This window comes from Pipistrellus kuhlii, unplaced genomic scaffold, assembly GCF_014108245.1.
Source record: "Pipistrellus kuhlii isolate mPipKuh1 unplaced genomic scaffold, mPipKuh1.p scaffold_m20_p_3, whole genome shotgun sequence".
NCBI classification, from domain to species: Eukaryota; Metazoa; Chordata; class Mammalia; order Chiroptera; family Vespertilionidae; genus Pipistrellus; species Pipistrellus kuhlii.
Window position 1 is genome coordinate 22,126,578 of NW_023425529.1, and position 18,180 is coordinate 22,144,757.

The window sequence follows — 18,180 nt, forward strand, 5'->3', positions numbered from 1 at the left end:
CAATAAAGATTTAAAAAAAAAAGAATTATCTATTAAACATCCAATTGCATATGTCACTGATATACTGATAGCTTTCTTAATAAGAACACCTTAAAAGTTTTGGGTATGAATATTTCAAAGGTACACAAAAATAGTGAGGATGGACCTAATCCCAACTTCAGTATTTATCCACTCATGGCCAAATTGATTGATAAACTTTCACCACAACCCATTACTCTAAATTATTTTGAAGCAAATAGATATCTCAGCATTGTATCTATCAGTATATCTATGTGAATAGCCAAAGGATAAGAATTCTTTTAAAACAACATAACTACTATGCCATTATTACACCTAAAAATTAATTATAATTTCTTAATATTACCAAACATTGTCAGTGTTCAAAATTACTTGAATATTTTTTAGTTTTAAGTATACAAGTATTTCATCTTCTTAGTAAGTTTATCCTTTTTGTTGCTATTGTAAATGGTATTGTTTACCTAATTTTATTTTCAGAAAGTTTGTCTTTGGTATGCAACTAATTTTACTTGCTAATTTTGTAAGCTAAATAAATATTTACTAAATTTTTTATTAGTTATAACATTTTTTTATTGAGTCTTTGGAATTTTCCACATATAAGATCTTCTCATCTGCAAATAGTGTAATTTTATTTTTTTCCTTTTTCATTTGGATGCCTTTTATTTCTTTATCTTGCCTACTAGTTGTGGGCAGGATTTCCAATACTATGTTAAATAGAAATGGCAAGAATGACATCCTTGCCTTGTTCTTTTTAAAAAATCTATTTTTATTGATTTTAAAGAGGGAGTGAGAGAGAGAGATAGCTACATCAATGATGAGAGAAAATTATTGTTTAGCTGCTGTTGTGGGGTCGAAACCTGGGTTCAAAATAAGACCACCAAAGGCTGATGATTAATTAAAAAACAAACAAACAAACAAAAAAACAGGCAAGGATTTATTGAAATAACTGGCCAGGACAGCCACACATAGGTGGTCTCACATGACTGCACCGTTTCAGGAGTAGGCAGTCCCTTCTAAAGGTTCAAACCACAGGAATTTTCCTTTGTTCTAAATTCTAAATCCTAAAGAATATGTTTTAAAGACTGGGGTCAGCCCTCAGGGTTGTTGCTAGTCACAACCTGCTGGACATTGGAATGTGGCCCTATCTTATGATAGCCGATAACACAGAAGCAGAGCTCAGTGGTTAGTCTAAAGGTTATCTACAGTTTCTATCCCTGAAGCTATTGAGTCAGTGGGAATCAATCTCCTGTGGTCCTGGTCCCAGGCAAGGGAAAATTGCCTTAGCCTCCAGCTCTCCACCTGGAAGCTGAGGTAAGTACCCAGTGTTTTAATCAAATACAAAAGCCAGACTTAGCAGGGTTAAAATTCAGACAGCAGTTTTTACCAAAGTATGGTTGCTACTATATTTCAGCTGCTTCCTGCATGCCCCACAATAGGTATCAAGCTCGCAATCCAGGCATATGGTCTAACTAGGAATCGAACCATGACCTCCTGGTTCATACACATCCATATTTAACCACTGAGCCATGCCAGCCAGGTCCCTTGCCTTGTTCTCGATCTTAGATGAAAAGCTTTCAGTTTCTCACCACCGAGTTAGTATTAACTGTGTGCTTTCATATATTGCGTTGTGAATTTTGTGTTTATTGTGTTGAGAATTTTTTTCACAGAAGAGTGTTAAATTTGTCATGTTTTTCCTGCATCCATTGAGATAACCGTGTGACTTTTACCCTTTTTCCTGTTAATGTGGTGTATCAAATGAACTCATTTTCATATATTGAGCTAACCTTGCACTCTAGAGATAAATCCCACTTGGTTTTAGTGATTCTTTTAATGTACTGCTGGATTAGGTTTGCTAGTATTTTGTTGAGGATTTTTGCATCTATATTCTTGTGGCCATACAATCCTACCAGCATTTCCAATATACAACAAAGAAGACCAGTGTTGATAAGTGTTCTCTGATTAAAATATTGTATGGCCACATGGATTTAGAAAACTCTGAGTAACAAATGTACTTTTTAGTGATTCCCAATGTACATAATGAAGTTTCTGAGAAGTTCTAAACAAACCATACTAAATTGTTAGTTAAATCCAGCATTTGACTATGGACACTTTTCTTTTTCCTAATAATTCTTTGGATAATTCAAACTCTACTAAGCTAGATTTAGAGTCAGAAGTACTGAAAGCATCATCAGTTAAATAGGCATTTATCTATGGACAAGTTGCCTCACCTCTGTGGAAACAGATTTCCTCATTTATAAAATAAAAATTTGGCTAGATATTCCTTAAAGTCTGTTTTAAATATAAATGCTTTATGACTCTGAAGATAGTAGTAATTTCAAGATCATAACGTTAGTGAAAATTATATGAAATGATTAAATGCACAGTGGAATTCAGTGATTAGTTTCTTCCTTTTATCCTACCTTTGAATCTCTATATTCTTCCCCTTCTCTGCATTCACGGTATTGTCATTCTAACTCAGACCACATTATCTCTTACCAATATTCACTTCCAGATCATCACCAACCTGGGCTAACTCTTATCTACTCATTTATCCTTTACTGTTTTGAGTGAGTATTATATTTCAAACACATTATTCTGCCCTTGAATTACATGGGCCAAACAGCTGCCCCAGTCAGAGGTCAGATGACTTGCATTTCTCAGAATAAGCTGTGTAATTGCACACTTTGCCATTTTGCTTATGTTATATTACTTATGCTACCATTAGGTACTTGAAATGCTCTTGCCCCTGTCCTTTGTATGTCTAACAGATATCTGTCCCTCTTTAAACTTAAAATGCCACAGCAACATTACGGGTCCCAAGTGAATTTCTAGCATCTTGCTCCTCCTTCTGAAGAGATGGCACCTGTTTCCTGCCTCTTTAGGTCTAGACAGGACTTTCTGATCACCTCAACAAATAGAATACAGAAATGATGCTGTGTAGCCCCTGAGGCTGGGTCATAAAAGGCAATAGGGTTTCTGACTAGATTTCTTTCTTTCTTGGTGAATACTTGCCCTGGGCTACCGACCACCAAGCTCCAAAGAAGCCCAAAATAGCCCATTAAGAGAGTCAACATGAAGAAGTCTTTATGGAGAGGCACAGAGGTCCGTAGCCAATAACCAGTATCCATTAGTGACCAGAATTCTCTCTCTTGCTATATATGTATATGTATTAATATATGTATATGTATATGTATATGTATATGTATATGTATATGTATAATCTTTATATAGAGATCCACAAAAATCTCTATTTTGTAGACCACAAATCCTCTATAACCTTGTTGGTCAGGTGGAGGAAATAAGGATGCTGTAGTAAAAGAGATGTCCTCAATGAGGCAAGTAGAGAGGAAAGTATCCTTTAAGATTGACTTACTCATTAGTGTGAAAAACCATTTATAATTTAGCATAAATTAGAAGGAAAAGCTAGAAGGAGAGAAATCTTTAGATTTTTTCCACCTGCTCATCTAGCCAGTGAACTTCATGGACAGTTATGCATTCAAGCTTCTTTGTCATGCAAGCCCTCTCTGTGTGCTGCATATGGCAATCTGAGCTGGCCGTCTGGATGTGGCTCCTGCTTTAAGAGTAATAATGAAGTTCCTAGCACTCACTGTGGTTGTGGGAAGCAGACTGTTGTTGAAGTGTTATTATTAATGAAAATTACTGCTGGACAGCTTGAACTAGAGGATAATTTATTCTCCGTGAACTTCTAATTGCAGTAAAATGGTTCATTCACAGCCACACTTGTCCATCTTGTTAGTTCCTGACGTTCAGGCATGGTTGGCTGCAATGAATTAAGACAGAACTAACTACACAAGCTGCACCAGAAACAGAAGTCTGCGTTTTTTGGAGGCGCTGTGGAAACTGGTCAGAAAGGTTTAACTCATGAGAGGCTTGGGAAATGGTAAAATGTATTCCGGCATGCTCAGGGGGTCATAATTCGTATAAAACGAGGCACCTACTGTGTGCAATGTAGTATGTCAAAATGGGAAGTCAGTCAGTCTTTCCAGATGGCCTCTCACTGCTCTTGCTTATGAAGCTTACATTTTCTTTCCACATTTCTGATAGAGAGCTCTTTCCCTTATTTTTAAAATTTAGCATGTTCTTTCCACTCTATCATCTCGCTTCAAGAGATTGCTTTGGGGACATGAAAATTGTCCACGATGATAAAATGTATGTTTTCTTAGTATATCTTTGATGTGACAATGTCTTCCTCATTTTTGCCACATTTCATCCTCACATTGATTCCATTTTCCTCCATCTTTTATGCCTGGAAGAATTGTTCCTTGCTCTTTGCATAAATGTCTTTAAATGTGCTCCTGACTTGCTGCTACCACGGTAATAGGCACTTGTTATAGGCTATTGACTTGTTACTGTATTTATATGAGGTTTGGTCACTTGTGGTTTAGCAGGCTTAAGAAACAACCTGATTCTCAGCCAGTAAATGGATTCAAACCTGTCTAAGATGGATGATAGATTAGGGTTTGGGTGCTGTCATTATTTAATACTTAGTACAGTCTTTGAGGGGACTAGTGACAGTGTATCACCTTGGAACGTGATCTTGGCTGTCAAATAGCATCCATTCTAGGCAACCTTAGTGGAACACACAGATGTGTGTGTGTGTGTGAGAGAGAGAGAAAGAGAGAGAGAGAGAGAGAGAGAGAGAGAGAGAGAGAGAGAGAGAGAGAGAGAGAGAGAGGCAGAGAGATACAGAAAGACCAAGTCTTCTCATCACAATCCTTGATGATCTTTGACAATTTTGCACTCACTGAGAACAGGCCTGGAGGAATTCCAGGGGATGCCTGTGTAGATGCTAAGGAAGTGGAGAGCCTAGTTGATCTCAGGTTCCTATCTTGATCCAATGATGAATGTTTTATTTGAGGAAAAGATGGTTTACATTGCAATTTAAAGAGCACAAAAAAAAATACCCATACAACAATTTTTCAATAGATGTACTTACTCCCACAGAACCAGAAATTCTGCCTTTAGAATCATACCTTTGAGTTTAAGCAGAAGACAGTAATTATCCACAAAAGGGGAGGGCACATCATGGAAGTGTTAAGAATCACTATTTTTTTCAATCCAGCAATTATTGGATGAAGGGAGTTGTATTCTTGTTTGTTGGGACAGAAAAAGACAGAAAATCCCCCTGAGAATATTATAAGTCTATTGTAGATAATAGCTGTACTAGAAGCAATTATGTAGAAAGGGCTAGCCCCTGGATTTGGTAGCCATTTCTTGTTCCAGGTATTTACTGTGTCCATAGTGCCCATATGATCTTTGAAAACTGCTCATTGGTGAACTGGTTCAGGTAATAACACCAAAATTCTGTTCTCTTGAACAAGGAAATTTGACTGTTTTCAGAAGTGGTGATTCTCCTTCCTTTAATTTATGAATCACACAATATTAACAGGAAACTTTTGGGAATCTGTTTTTTTTTTGATTTGTTTTATTTTTTGTTTTGTTTTGTTTTGTGATACCATTAATCTGATAGTCAATAAAACACTTTCAGAAATCAAGAGAATTAGAGGTTGGTCAGGGAGGAATGAATGCTATAAATCAAGATTATCTCAAGGGGATATGAGAGATAAGGGTTTAAGCCAAGTAAAGAGATAGTAAGGGGAAATGTCTAAGAGCTTGGACAGATTTACCAATTTCTAGGAGCAGATTTCCGAGTGCTTTTTCAAGATAATAATAATAATAATAATAAGCGGATCTCCGAGTGCTTTTCCAAAATAATAATAATAATAATAACAACAACAATAACAACAACAATAACAACAATAACTGGTGAAAATTTTTTTATATAATAAGAATATGATTTTCTTAATTTTGTATACAGGCTCAATGTAGGGGCCTTTGGCTGCATTGGATTGCAGTGTTACAAGAACAAAAGAAGGAAGAGATGTCCTTGTCAGTTGCAGACAGAATCAGATGGGGTCAGACCTGTGCTCTGCAGGTCACAGAAAACGTTCTCAAATCTCAAATCCCCTGCCTTTCAGGTCTTGGCCATGGACAGAACTAGAGCACAGAAGGTACTTCCTAGGGAAGGCTTCATTTTCCCAATCTTTCCCAAGTGAAAAATAGAGCAAATGAGTGGCTGGGTGTAGACCCTTGGCACTGAATGCCTGGGAGTAAATGGAACACTACAGGAATGCAGAACCTTGCCTGCCACTGATCATATTACCAGAGAAGTACAGTACAGACCCAGCAGGCTTCTGCAAACAACGCATCCCTTTAAGTTAATTGGTGTTATAGAGAAGCTGAAATGCTCTGCTTATTTACAAAGCTACAGATTTATGTAAAGCAAAACCAATTACACTTAATGCCTAAACTATTCCAGGTGCTCAATGATAATGTTGCTAGGCACTGGAGAAGAAACTGCTGTGTGGATGCATCCCGTTCCGAATGGAAGCATGTGTAGTTACTGCAATTTAGCTAATCACGAGTGTCAACCCCAATGTGAGAATTCTAAGCTCTTTGGGTGTTTGCTTAGGATCCACTTTATAATTCTGTGGATCTCTTTTTATCTCTAAGGACGAGTGAAAGCAGAATGAGCACTTTTTTTTTTTTTATTTTTTTATTTTTTTTTTTTATCGTGATGTAGAAATAAAGAGAGGAAGGCACATTTTTTGGGAAATAACAAAATAAGACCCTTTTTCTAAAGATGAGGAGACTCTTCGATCTTCTCATGTGTACTAAGGTAAGGTGTTTAAAGTTGTTTTGATCTTTTGGGTGTTCATTAAAAAAACTCAAGTTGCAAACTTGGCATTGAACCCTCTGTAGCAAAGAAAGCGTCTACCACATATCAGGGGTTGGCCTCACTGTTTTGTCAGAGAACAAATGCTAAAAGATGATTGGAAGAAATTATAGGGCAAGTATTGATGTCTGTAAAAGCTGTAGTATTTTTTTTCCTGTTTTTTTTTCACTTGTCCTTAAAACAAGCCAATGAACAAAATATTGTTTGAGTAAGAGAAACACCCAGTGCTTTACAGCTGCTCTTTTGCAATAAAAAATGCATATCATACCAAATCAAGATAAATACATCTTTTATTCTACAGATCTAAAACAATGTAGGTATACACCAGGGAGAGCACTTAATTGCAGAATCATTTGCAGTCGGCCGATAAACCCGCCTATCCAATGTGAGCTGTCCTAGAAGGCAGGGGAGCTTACCAATAATTCAGGTCTGTCTGTTTAAACCACTGATTCTTGGAAAAAGATTGGCAGTAAGGCAGTCTGTGGTAGGGGGTAGAAGGTTCGCCAGAAGCAGGTGGTCTTCAATCAGACTTGGACATGCACTGCTGCAAAGATACACGGTGGTAGTTTTATTTACCTTTTTTAGAAAACGAGTTTTCACATAGTTTTGCCTATCCAGGAAAAATCTCTTCTGAAAGACAATTTTCTGAATGTGTTGGAATTGGTAGCAATGATGACCCAAAGATCTCATTTGGGTTGCAGTGCTTCTCAAAATTTCTAATGCCACACCCTTTAATAGTTCCTCATGTTGTGGTGACCCCCAACCATAAAATTATTTTCATTGCTACTTCATAACTGTAATTTTGCTACCGTTATGAATCGTAATGTAAATATCTGTGTTTTCTGATGGTCGCGACCCACAGGTTGAGAACCGCTAGCAGGGTCGCCTAAGACCATCGAAAAACATTACGATTCATAACAATAGCAAAATTACAGTTATGAAGTAGCAGCGAAAATAATTTTATGGTTGGGGGTTACCACAACATGAGGAACTGTATTAAAGGGTCACGGCATTAGAAAGGTTGAGAACCACTGGGTTAGGGGATCCTGTAAGTATCTCTATTTGATTTGACCTGTTGCCTACTTCTCAGCATTCATTTAATCTTCCTTAATTTTTTTTTCTTTCCTTTAATCTCAGTATTTGCACCACTTAATTTATTTTACAATTTCTTCAGCATTTGGGTATCTGCTCGTTGTTAAGATCCTTTGTTTTAGTAACATTGCTTTTCAATTCTGAGAAAATTTCCTTAGTTCACATATAGATAGTGTAACATCAAGATCCACTATAGTTCAATTATCTGTAGATTTAGTATTTGCTCAGACATAGTATACAATCACAATGCCTGGCATATAATAAATGCTCAATAAATATATTAAAAGGAAGAATATAACTACCATATTGTTATTTTTATTCTAATGGCACATTTAACTAAAAAAAAAAAATACCACATCTATTGCTTTGAATGGCTGAACCATTGTATAAAGCTGTGAAATATTGTGATGTATAGGAAACTGTCATTTTGTTGTATTCACTTAGACTTTGAAATTACTGTATTAATTTAAAAAAATACATTTTATTTAGTTTTTTACAGAGAGGAAGAAAGAGGGATAGAGAGATTGAAACATAAATGAGAGGGAAACATCAATCACTTGCCTCCCGTACTGGGGATGTGCCCGCAACCAAGGTATATGCCCTTGACCAGAATCGAACCTGGGACCTTTCAGTCCGCAGGCCGATGCTCTATCCACTGAGCCAGACCAGTTAGGGCTACTGTATTAATTCTAATATATAGCATATTAAAGCAAAATCATACTGATTTATTAGAGTCACAATTAGTCTTTGTAAATATACAAAATAGTATTCATAAAGGCACTCCATACGTATCAGCTCAAACTAAAATGCATGAAGTGTTCATTGAGGAAAACATTGAATACTTTGCTCATAAGATAGGTGGAATCAAATATAGTTTCAGAGGGCTGTCTCCCAGAGATCAATCCTGGAAGAAAATTCCCGTGTACTGCCATAAAGTTTCGGAGACTTTTCATGCAGGAGAAGTGTTTCTTCAAGATGACTTACACTGATGATCTGGGCATTAAAATGATTTAGATTACAATATCTAAAAAATAAAGAAAAAAAGGTTTTTTTTTAGGACCAGATGTAGATGACTTGATAAATCATTTGCTTTCCTCCTATGCTTGTGTACCTTTTATTATGGAGCCATAGATACTGGCACAACAGTGATGATTATTTAAGAGCACCGCTCACCAAAAAGTCTTTTATAACCAACGAAAGGCGATTTAGTGCATAGGAAGGTATCTCTTAAAGATCTTTAGGTGGTGCTCTTTCACAACATGCTGTGAGTCTGACAGTGAGAAAGTGAAGTGTGAGACCCTGTCACCTTCACAGATTTGGAGGCAGCCAGGGTTCACCAGTAAGGTTCATCAGATGCAGTGGGGATTTGTAAAGTTGATGCTGAGATTATGTGGAAAACATCATTGTTGAAGAAAAAAAAAATCCTTGGATATATTTCTGGAATGTATGTCTTCTACCTTGACCCAAGAAAGACCTGGCTTTCCCGAGTGTCTTCGAAATGCCAAGTACCATGCTAGGGTACTAACTATGCTCACCCTAACTTCTGAATTCTCCCGACAGCCCTAGAAAGATGGAATCATCCCATTTCACAGGCATGGAAACTGAGGTTCTAAAAGGTGAGATAACTTGCTTAGGGTTTGTATGAATAGTGGTTGGCAGAGTCTGGATTTGGAATCAGAACTCATTTCTACTTGGAGTTCTGGCCTTTTCATTCTATGTCCTGCTGCCTCTAAAGGCAAACAATTTTCTTAAACACATAAGCCTCAGGAGAATAGGAATCTAAGTGCTTTGTTCACCGCTTTTTCCTAGTGCCTTGAGCAGTACCTGGTACAAAGCAAATGTCTGATATTTATTTATTGAATGAAGAAGTGAATATGGATTGTAAGTCCAATTTTATCAAGAACATATCAATTTCTGGGATAAGACATCTATTTTGACTGTGAAGGTTTCCAAAGCTGATCTCACCTTCTTTTCCTTCCTAATATGTTGCTAAAAATAACTGTAAGAGAAGAATATTCATGGTCATTTATAACTGACTTATGCCACTTTCAATTGTTATAGGTTATACACAAAAGATTACTGGCATAACTGACAAAATAAGTGCAATGATAGATATAAACTTGATGTGCTTTACAACATCCTATATAATAAAAGGATACTATGCAAATCAACTGAATGGCAGAATGACTGGTTGCTATAATGCACACTCACCACCAGGGGGCAGATGCTGAAAGCAGGAGCTGTCCCCTGTGGTCAGTGCACTGCCATAGGGGGAGTGCCCCTAGCCAGAAGCTGGGCCTAAGCCGTCAGTTGGACATCCTCTGAGAGCTCCTGGACCGCGAGAGGGTGCAGGCCAGGCTGAGGGACCTCCCCTGAGTGCACGAATTTCGTGGACCAGGCCTGTAGTTGATTATAAAACAAACACCCTTTTGCCATCTCCCCTGGAAACATGTATAACACCTGTTAATGTTAGCATCCAATGAGGGGTAGGTATTGATATTAAGTACTATAGACATGTTTTTCTAATACTTTTCAGCAAGAAGAAGATATATTTTTTTTCTGCCTACTTACTTCACCTACAACCTGGAGAGCCTCAGGTATGACATGTCACCATTTCTCTATTTCAGATTTCTTTGCAGAGACTCTATACAAAGTCAGGAAGCTCTTGTTTTTTTGTTTGTTTATTGTTTTTGCATTTGTTGCTTTTTGTACAAATTAAAGGTAAGTTTGGCCTGACATCCATGGGTAAATCATAACTCTACTCAGGTGACCCTGACAAGATTAGGATGGATTTCAGACTTACATCAGGATGGCATCACACTGATATAACCTTGGTGATGGGGGTTGCCCTCTGGTGCTAACACAGACCTAATGACACCTGTATATTGATGAGGGTGCTGTTTCATAATTAATCCACTGTCCTTAAAATCTTGGGGGAAAAGAATAGGTCGGGACTGTCCTATTCTTGATAAATGTGCCATTGCTGTTATCTGGCTCTGAACACCTTTGTGTTTGATAAAAATTGAATTGTGATTGGATGTGTATTGTGACCAAACACTATCTGACTCATACATAATGTTTCCACAATACGGTCCCTGAGACACCTGTGTTTTCTCCTGTTTCTTTGCATACTTGTTGTTCGTTAGCATTTGACAATAAATATCAGTATAGAAATAAATCAGAGTCACGCACTTTTCCCTGAGGTCACTGATAGTCCCACCTTAATTTCCATACAGTTTCTTGCCTAGATCTTCTGGGTTGATCCATTTTATCCCAATGGGCAACACATACCCAAGGCAATATGTGCCTTTGCTCTAATAGTTGGTGCTAGCTATTTAATCTCTTTAGGCAAAATTTCCAAACTCTTTTTTCTTCTAATATGTGACACTCATTCTTTCCCTTTGGAGTGGCTGATTAACATGTGATGGTGGTTATAGTCACTTTAATGGAAGTGACTGGTTTTCTACCTACCTATGAGAGTAAAGGGGTTGTCAGAAAGAAAAAGAGAGAGAAGGGAGGGAGGGAGGGAGGAAGGGAGGGGGGGGGGGGGAGGGGGAGAGAGAGAGAGAGAGAGAGAGAGAGAGAGAGAGAGAGAGAGAGAGAGAGAGAGAGAAATTGTTGTTCCACTTAGTTACCCATTCATTGGTTGACTCTTGGATGTGCCCTGATAGGAGATTGAACCTGCAACCTTGACATGTTGAGATGATGCTCTAACCAACCAAGTTACCTGGCCAGGGCTCTTTAGTTTTTTAAGTATAGTGTAACAGGGAGGTAATAGATATAAAATGAGGTTATCTGTGTGTACCTAGCATGCTAAGACACATGGAAAATTATATTTTCCCCTTCCTGCTTGTTTTATCCTCTCTCTCTCTCTTTTTCCCCCTTCCCTTAAAAAGTATGCATTAAAAGAGAAAAGAGATGAAGAAGATTTAGTAAGAATCAGATTCATTCTAAATAAACCCTATATTATCATTTAGTTCGTTCTCACCCTTGGTTCCCCTAATCTCTGGTGCTTTGTATATTTTTAGTTTTGCCTCCTCTGCATCCCACTTCTTTATGGTAACTCATTTGCTTGACAACCACAGAGCAAGAATCACACTTACATATTTTAATTTGAGCACTAGATGCCAGCTTCATGTAGACTGGTGCTTTGCTTTTTTTCAATTCTATTTTTCTAGTTCCTAGAACAGTGCTTAGTATGCTGGCTGAATGAATGGATGAATGAATAAGCGAGTAGCTCCCTGAGCTAATAGTCTCTGGTTCCAGGGCTAGTTCTACCTGAACTCAGCTCATAATCATGGTCAACGTGGCCACACCTCAGCATGCGTCTAGAAGAATGAAAAGGAGGGAAAGGGGAGCATAGAGCAGAGTATGAGGCCATTATTATTAATATCACTAACTTTTTGAGCAATTACTCATCCTTACAACTTCACAATTGCTATTCTTATTGTTTCCATGTTACAAAAGAAAAAACTGAGGTTTAGCAAGATTAAACAGCTCCCTGAGGTTAGTGCAGCTAAGTTGTGGGACTGAATTCAACTGAGCTGACCTTAGAGATTGCCTATTAAACTACGCCAAAACAGACAAGGGTCAACTCTTACAGTGGGAGAAAAAGCAAACATCGAGACATAGTACAGGCTTGTGAGAATTGGCAGATGGGCATCAGCCATGTGCTTGGAGCCAATGGATGGAGGGGAAAGAGGCCTTGCTTCAGCTTCAGTTTTTGTTGCTGAGTCTATTTTTATTACAAAGCTGGGGATATTCTTGCTAGATCCTTCTGCAAGACTGATTATTTTATTTTCAATTTCAGAATGAAATAGGCGTTTTAGGGAAATCACGCATTGTGGAGGGTCAATTTGATAATGTACACCATGGAAGGAAAGAAATGATGAAACTCACGCAGCTATTCAGATGTTTTTCATTGGATTTTTGACTATTTTATTTTTATTAAAAATATTGGGGTGACATAGGCTAAGAAAATTATGTTTCAAGTGTACAATTCTATGATACAACCTCTGTATGATTTGACCGTTAATCCCACCTCTCTCATATACTGGACCAAATGCTCCGTGAGAGCAGGATCAGAGGTGGCACTCTGCATTATTGACTCATTTACTTTGTATCCTTCTAATTGACCACAATACCTATCACTGACTGATGCTCCAAAGGAAACTTACTAGGTGGGTAAAAGGATGATTTAAGCAAGGGAGAAGTGATAATGGATGGGGTAAACTTGATTAAATGTATAAATGAATGGAGGGAAGTGAGGAAAATAAAGATCTGTTTTGTTCCCACTATGTGACAGGTATTATGCTAGAATCTTTATAAGACTTTATGTCCCTAAAGCCCATAAGAGGTCCTTATTATTGTCTTTATTTTTACATGTGGGGAGAGAGAGAGAGATAGAGAGAGAGGGGGAGGGGCGGGGAGAGAGAGAGAGAGGGAGGGAGGGAGAGGAGAGGGAGAGAAAGAGAAAGAGAAGTACTGGCAATGGATGGATGAATGGTAGATGAAACATATGAAGCCACTGAAGGGTCTCAGGTGACTGGCTAAATGATTTTTCCCAGTTTGTTATTGACATTGAAATGGTTACTGCTGATTCAAAGGCCTGGATGGAATCGGAATCTTAAGCATCATAGCTATTTATTTAATGATACTTGCTTTTAATGATAATGATTCATTCTCTTTTATTACCAATATAGTTATTTCTAATTCTAAAGTAGTACTACGTAATGGAAGAAGAAAAGTTTGCTTTAGAACATCTTGTAAAATCAACTAAAGAACTGTTTTTATTATAAGGCTCGATGAAAAAAATGAATTCTAAGTGGGACATTTCTGGCTCTGAATAATCTGTTAGATTTCTCTAATATGCTAATTTGTCTGGTCATACAGGATTCCCGTTGGCTCAGTGATGGTTCCCAGGTCGATATTTCTTGAACTCAGAAAGTTTTCATTTTACCACACACATACTTACCTTTGTGAAATACTCCAGAATCCCAGGACGTTCAACAATGTTAATGATGCCAAGAAGAAGAAGAAACTCTCTAAATTGCCTTTGTTTAATGTGTTTGGAAACCAATTGCCTGTTTGGAATAAGTGTAATTGTTATTCAACAGCAGAGTTGTAAGTTTCTGTGAATATTTTATCATTCCACGATTCATAGAGCTTTATTCGCTTCAATAATACCTACAAAGCAAAAAAAGAAGCTCATCTGAAACTCATTGTCAAAATTTATTTAATTCTGTAAATAACAGGAAAACGACAAGCAAAGCACCCAAGGTCAGAAAAACTTAATTTACATAACACAGTGTAAGGGCCAGAAGAACGGGGCTGTAAAAGTAACCCTGATTATCCTATTAATTTGCAGGAACCACATTTGTCTTATTCCTGTCTAGTATGTAGAACAGTGGCTGGCATGTAGGGACTGTTTAGTAAATATACATTAAATGAATGAAAAATATTTGCCATGACCAGGTAGTCTGATGCATATGCTAATTGTAAGGTTATTGAGATAATATGTGTAGATGCTAGATGTTACATTATTTTGACAACTTAAATAAATCTAGTGTTATTTTATTATAATTACTTGCAATCTGATTGTCAGAAACTATTTTCTTGAACTGGTGAGTAATTCCTTCAATTTAATACTTCTTTCTGATCAAACTAGTACATATGAAACTATTAAATAAGTAAATGTGAAATTATTTAGGATTCAAGGTAATTGTTTTTATTTTGCTCCTAAATTTTGACTTTTGATTTGGGTCTTTGCTATAACTCTGTCTCTCATTCCATATCCAAATCTCTCTCTCTATCATTCTGTCTTTATCTTTCTATCTCTATTATCTCTATTTTTAGCTATACCTATATATTAACATCTATATCAATATCTCTATCTGTGTATCATTTCTTTCTCTATACAGTTTTTCTTTAGTGAGTTTGAGATATTATTTAATACATTGTATGAAATATACTGTATTATGTTATATATGCAATAGTCATTCTATGTAATGCCTTTAAAACAGCAGTGAGATCCTAGTATTAACAAATACGTTGCAGATACATAGTATTTCAGAATGTTTAAAAGGGTGTTCAAAAGAGAGCTTCAATTCAATTGGGGTTCTGCATGTGTAGAATATTTTCAAATAATGAGAACAGAAATTGATCATCTTTGAAAAGTCAGATGTCAAAGTTTCTGGCATTTTATTATTATTTTTTTAATAGGAGCAGCTCCTACAATGGGTTGTGAAGAGGGTGTAGGATCAGAGAAATCAGTCTATATGCCAATAGATTTGATTTTCAGTGCCATCATTGGCACATGGATTGTGGGTTGCTTCCTGAACTAGAAAATGGTTCTTGGCCTCTCCCTTGACAGTGCATACTTTTAAATGGGATTTGAATTAAATGCTCTGTTCAAGGTTGATAGTCAGCAAGTGCATAAGTATGACAGTTGTGATTAATTGTGCCACTTCCCATTTAAAGCTGTTTCTCCTCTGTCATTTAACTTCTCAATGACTATTATTATGGATCAACCATGAAAATTAGCTTTTGTCCATTATAGTCTTGGACCTATAAATGAAATGTGGTATTGAGTTTAAAGCTATTTTGTAAGTTCTACTTTCACATTTTATTAATTTGTGTTCTATTACAATAGAAATTTATGGTTTTATTGCTATATTGACATGATGCCTTTATCTGATATTTAGGAGCAGTTTCACTAATGTTTTCTCTAGGTCTGGCCATTGAATATTTTGTATCTTTCTTAGTTGTGTGTGTGTGTGTGTGTGTGTGTGTGTGTGTGTGTGTGTGTTTGTAGAAACTAAGCATTTGATTGTATTGATACTTAAAGGGGGGGGGGAGTTGGAATGGAAGTCCATGTTGAGATAACATCACACATATTTCCAGAAAGAACTAATCCATCCTGCGAAGCTATTCGAACAGTCCTATTTTCTTATTTCTCTTGAATTAATATCCCAATCATATATCTGCCCTTTTCATTTCACATCAGCACTTTGCATGTCATTCGATTATATCATTTGATCACTGTGTTTCTCTGGCTACAGTAAAAGGAGTTTGCACAGAGTATGCAATGCCTCAGAATTAACATGACATTAATTCTTCTTGGAGCATGAATTTTGGTCCATAGTAAGTAATTGGAAATTCTATCTTTACATTATAATGAAGTCAGATGAATGAAAAGAATATAATTTCTATGAGATCTTTAAAGATAAAACAATATTTCTAAAATTATGTAATTAGAGCAACTACTGGTTTATTCGGAGACAGCACCAGACCCTGGGACATGCCAGTGTGCTTTTGTCTGTCACTGGGGATACTGAGGTGGCCACCTCAGTATCCACAGATGAGAAGGACTATGACTTGGTATTATGGGCATTTGGGATGACGGAAGAATGTCTTACTAGAAAGGCTAGAGAAAGGCAGTGGAAGTTTTTGAGTAAGACAAAATAAACTGAGTGAAGTTATTTAAAAATAAAATGAAAGTTTGCCCTATCACCTATCCAAACTCCTGATAACACGCCTATATTCCTCCTTAAATATCATTTTCAGAGTTCAGCTTTCTTCCTAATCCTGATCTTTACGTTAGCCTTATATTTTTGCCTTATTTAACTATAATTTAACATTCTCTGTGTAGCTAATTTACATGCTGAGCTTCAAGGTAAATGGAACCATCACCTGAATTGATAGTGTGGAACAAACACTAGCATCAAATTGGAAAGAGAGATTCTTTATAAAACCTAAAAGTTGCTTTATTTATATAGAGATTATCTATCTATACAAAGAGGTAGCATTTGGGTATAAAAAAAGCTATAGAAAGAGCAGGGCTTTGGAGTCAGAGAGTCTTTGGATGTCAATATTGTCTATTATTTAACAGTTTTGTTGTTGGGCATTTGCCCAACTTGACCACTTTAGCCTTGATTTCTTTTTTCTAAAATACAATAATAGCTCTCTCACTGAGCTGTTTTGGGAAGTAAAAGAGATAATAGATATCAACAGTTGAACACAGAGGAGGCAGTCCATAAACATTAGGTGATCTCGTCCCCATGCTGACTTTTAAGATAGCTGTTCCAAAAGCAGGTAGCCTGAGCTTGATCTTGGGCCCATTTCCTGTCAGATATTTCTTCATGTTCTGTGTGCTACACTTTTTTCTTTTTATCATTATCCCAGGACTGGTTGTAAAATGTTCCATTTAACATTGTCAGTTGACTCAGCTCTTAGGTACTATAATTTTATTTTAGTAGCTTATAAACTTTTATTGTCATAATTCACGTTTGTGACATTTTTCATCTGCCATTTCTAGTAGCTGATGGAAATCAGGAGTTTCCTTGCAAAGGAGATAAAGAGAACACTTTAGGTCTAGAATGGAACCAGCTAAACTTCTTCAAATCTTAGGTTGGTTGGGTAGGAAGATTAACAATATGAGAAAAAACGTGCCCTATAAAGATTCTGGGGAACAGTAAGTGACATTTGTTAATGCTCACAGTGAACCCCAGTTAAACATTTTAATGTTATAACTATTGTAGATAGTTAATAATAAGGCTAGATAACTGAGATAATACCACACACAAAATATTTGTTCTGAAGTCCCCCAAATATTTCTTGTTCAGTTATAGTTATTTGTTAATTTTAAAAGAAACCCCAAAAACTAATTTGAAAGAATATATGCACCTCTATGTTCACTGTAGCACTATTTAGTATAGCCAAGATTTGGAAGCAGCTCAAGTACCCATCAGTTGATGCGTGTATATAAAAGTTGAGGTACATGTATACAATGTAATACTACTCAGCTATAAAAAAAGAGAATGAAATCTTGCCTTTTGTAAGAGCATTGATGGACCTGGAGAGTATTATGCTAAGTGAAATAAGCCAGTTAGAGAATGACAAGTATATGATTTTGCTTATGTGTGGAATCTAGTGAACAAAATGAACTAATTCATGCACTTGGGGGGTGGAGTGGGCCTAAGCCATCAGTTGGACATCCCCTGAGGGCTCCCGGACTGTGAGAGGGCTCAAGCTGGGCTGAGGGAACTCCCCCCGCCCCACAGTGCACAAATTTTATGCACAGGGCTTCTAATATATATATATATATATAAATTGATTTCAGAGTGGAAGAGAGAGGAAGAGAGAGATAGAAACATCAATGATGAGAAAGAATCATTTCCATGCACGTCCTTTATTGTGCCTCCTGCACACCTTTTATTGTGGATTGACCCCAATTCCCTGACCGGGAATCCCCCTGACCTATTGATACATAGGTTGATGCTTAACCACTGAGCCATACCAACCAGGCTCAGAGC

General features: G+C 36.9%; 1 protein-coding gene across 1 annotated transcript in view; it reads right to left on the reverse strand.

Moving 5' to 3' along the window:
• Positions 1-8,699: 8,699 nt before the first annotated feature.
• SLC15A5 (solute carrier family 15 member 5) overlaps positions 8,700-18,180 on the reverse strand; it is a 71,091-nt gene continuing 61,610 nt past the window's right edge. The window contains exons 8-9 of the mRNA XM_036458677.2: positions 13,842-13,950; positions 8,700-8,891 (exon numbers count right to left, since the gene is read on the reverse strand). Of these exons, the coding sequence (XP_036314570.1) occupies positions 8,744-8,891; positions 13,842-13,950 (257 nt within the window). The 3' untranslated portion in view covers positions 8,700-8,743. The remainder of the gene's footprint in view (positions 8,892-13,841; positions 13,951-18,180) is intronic.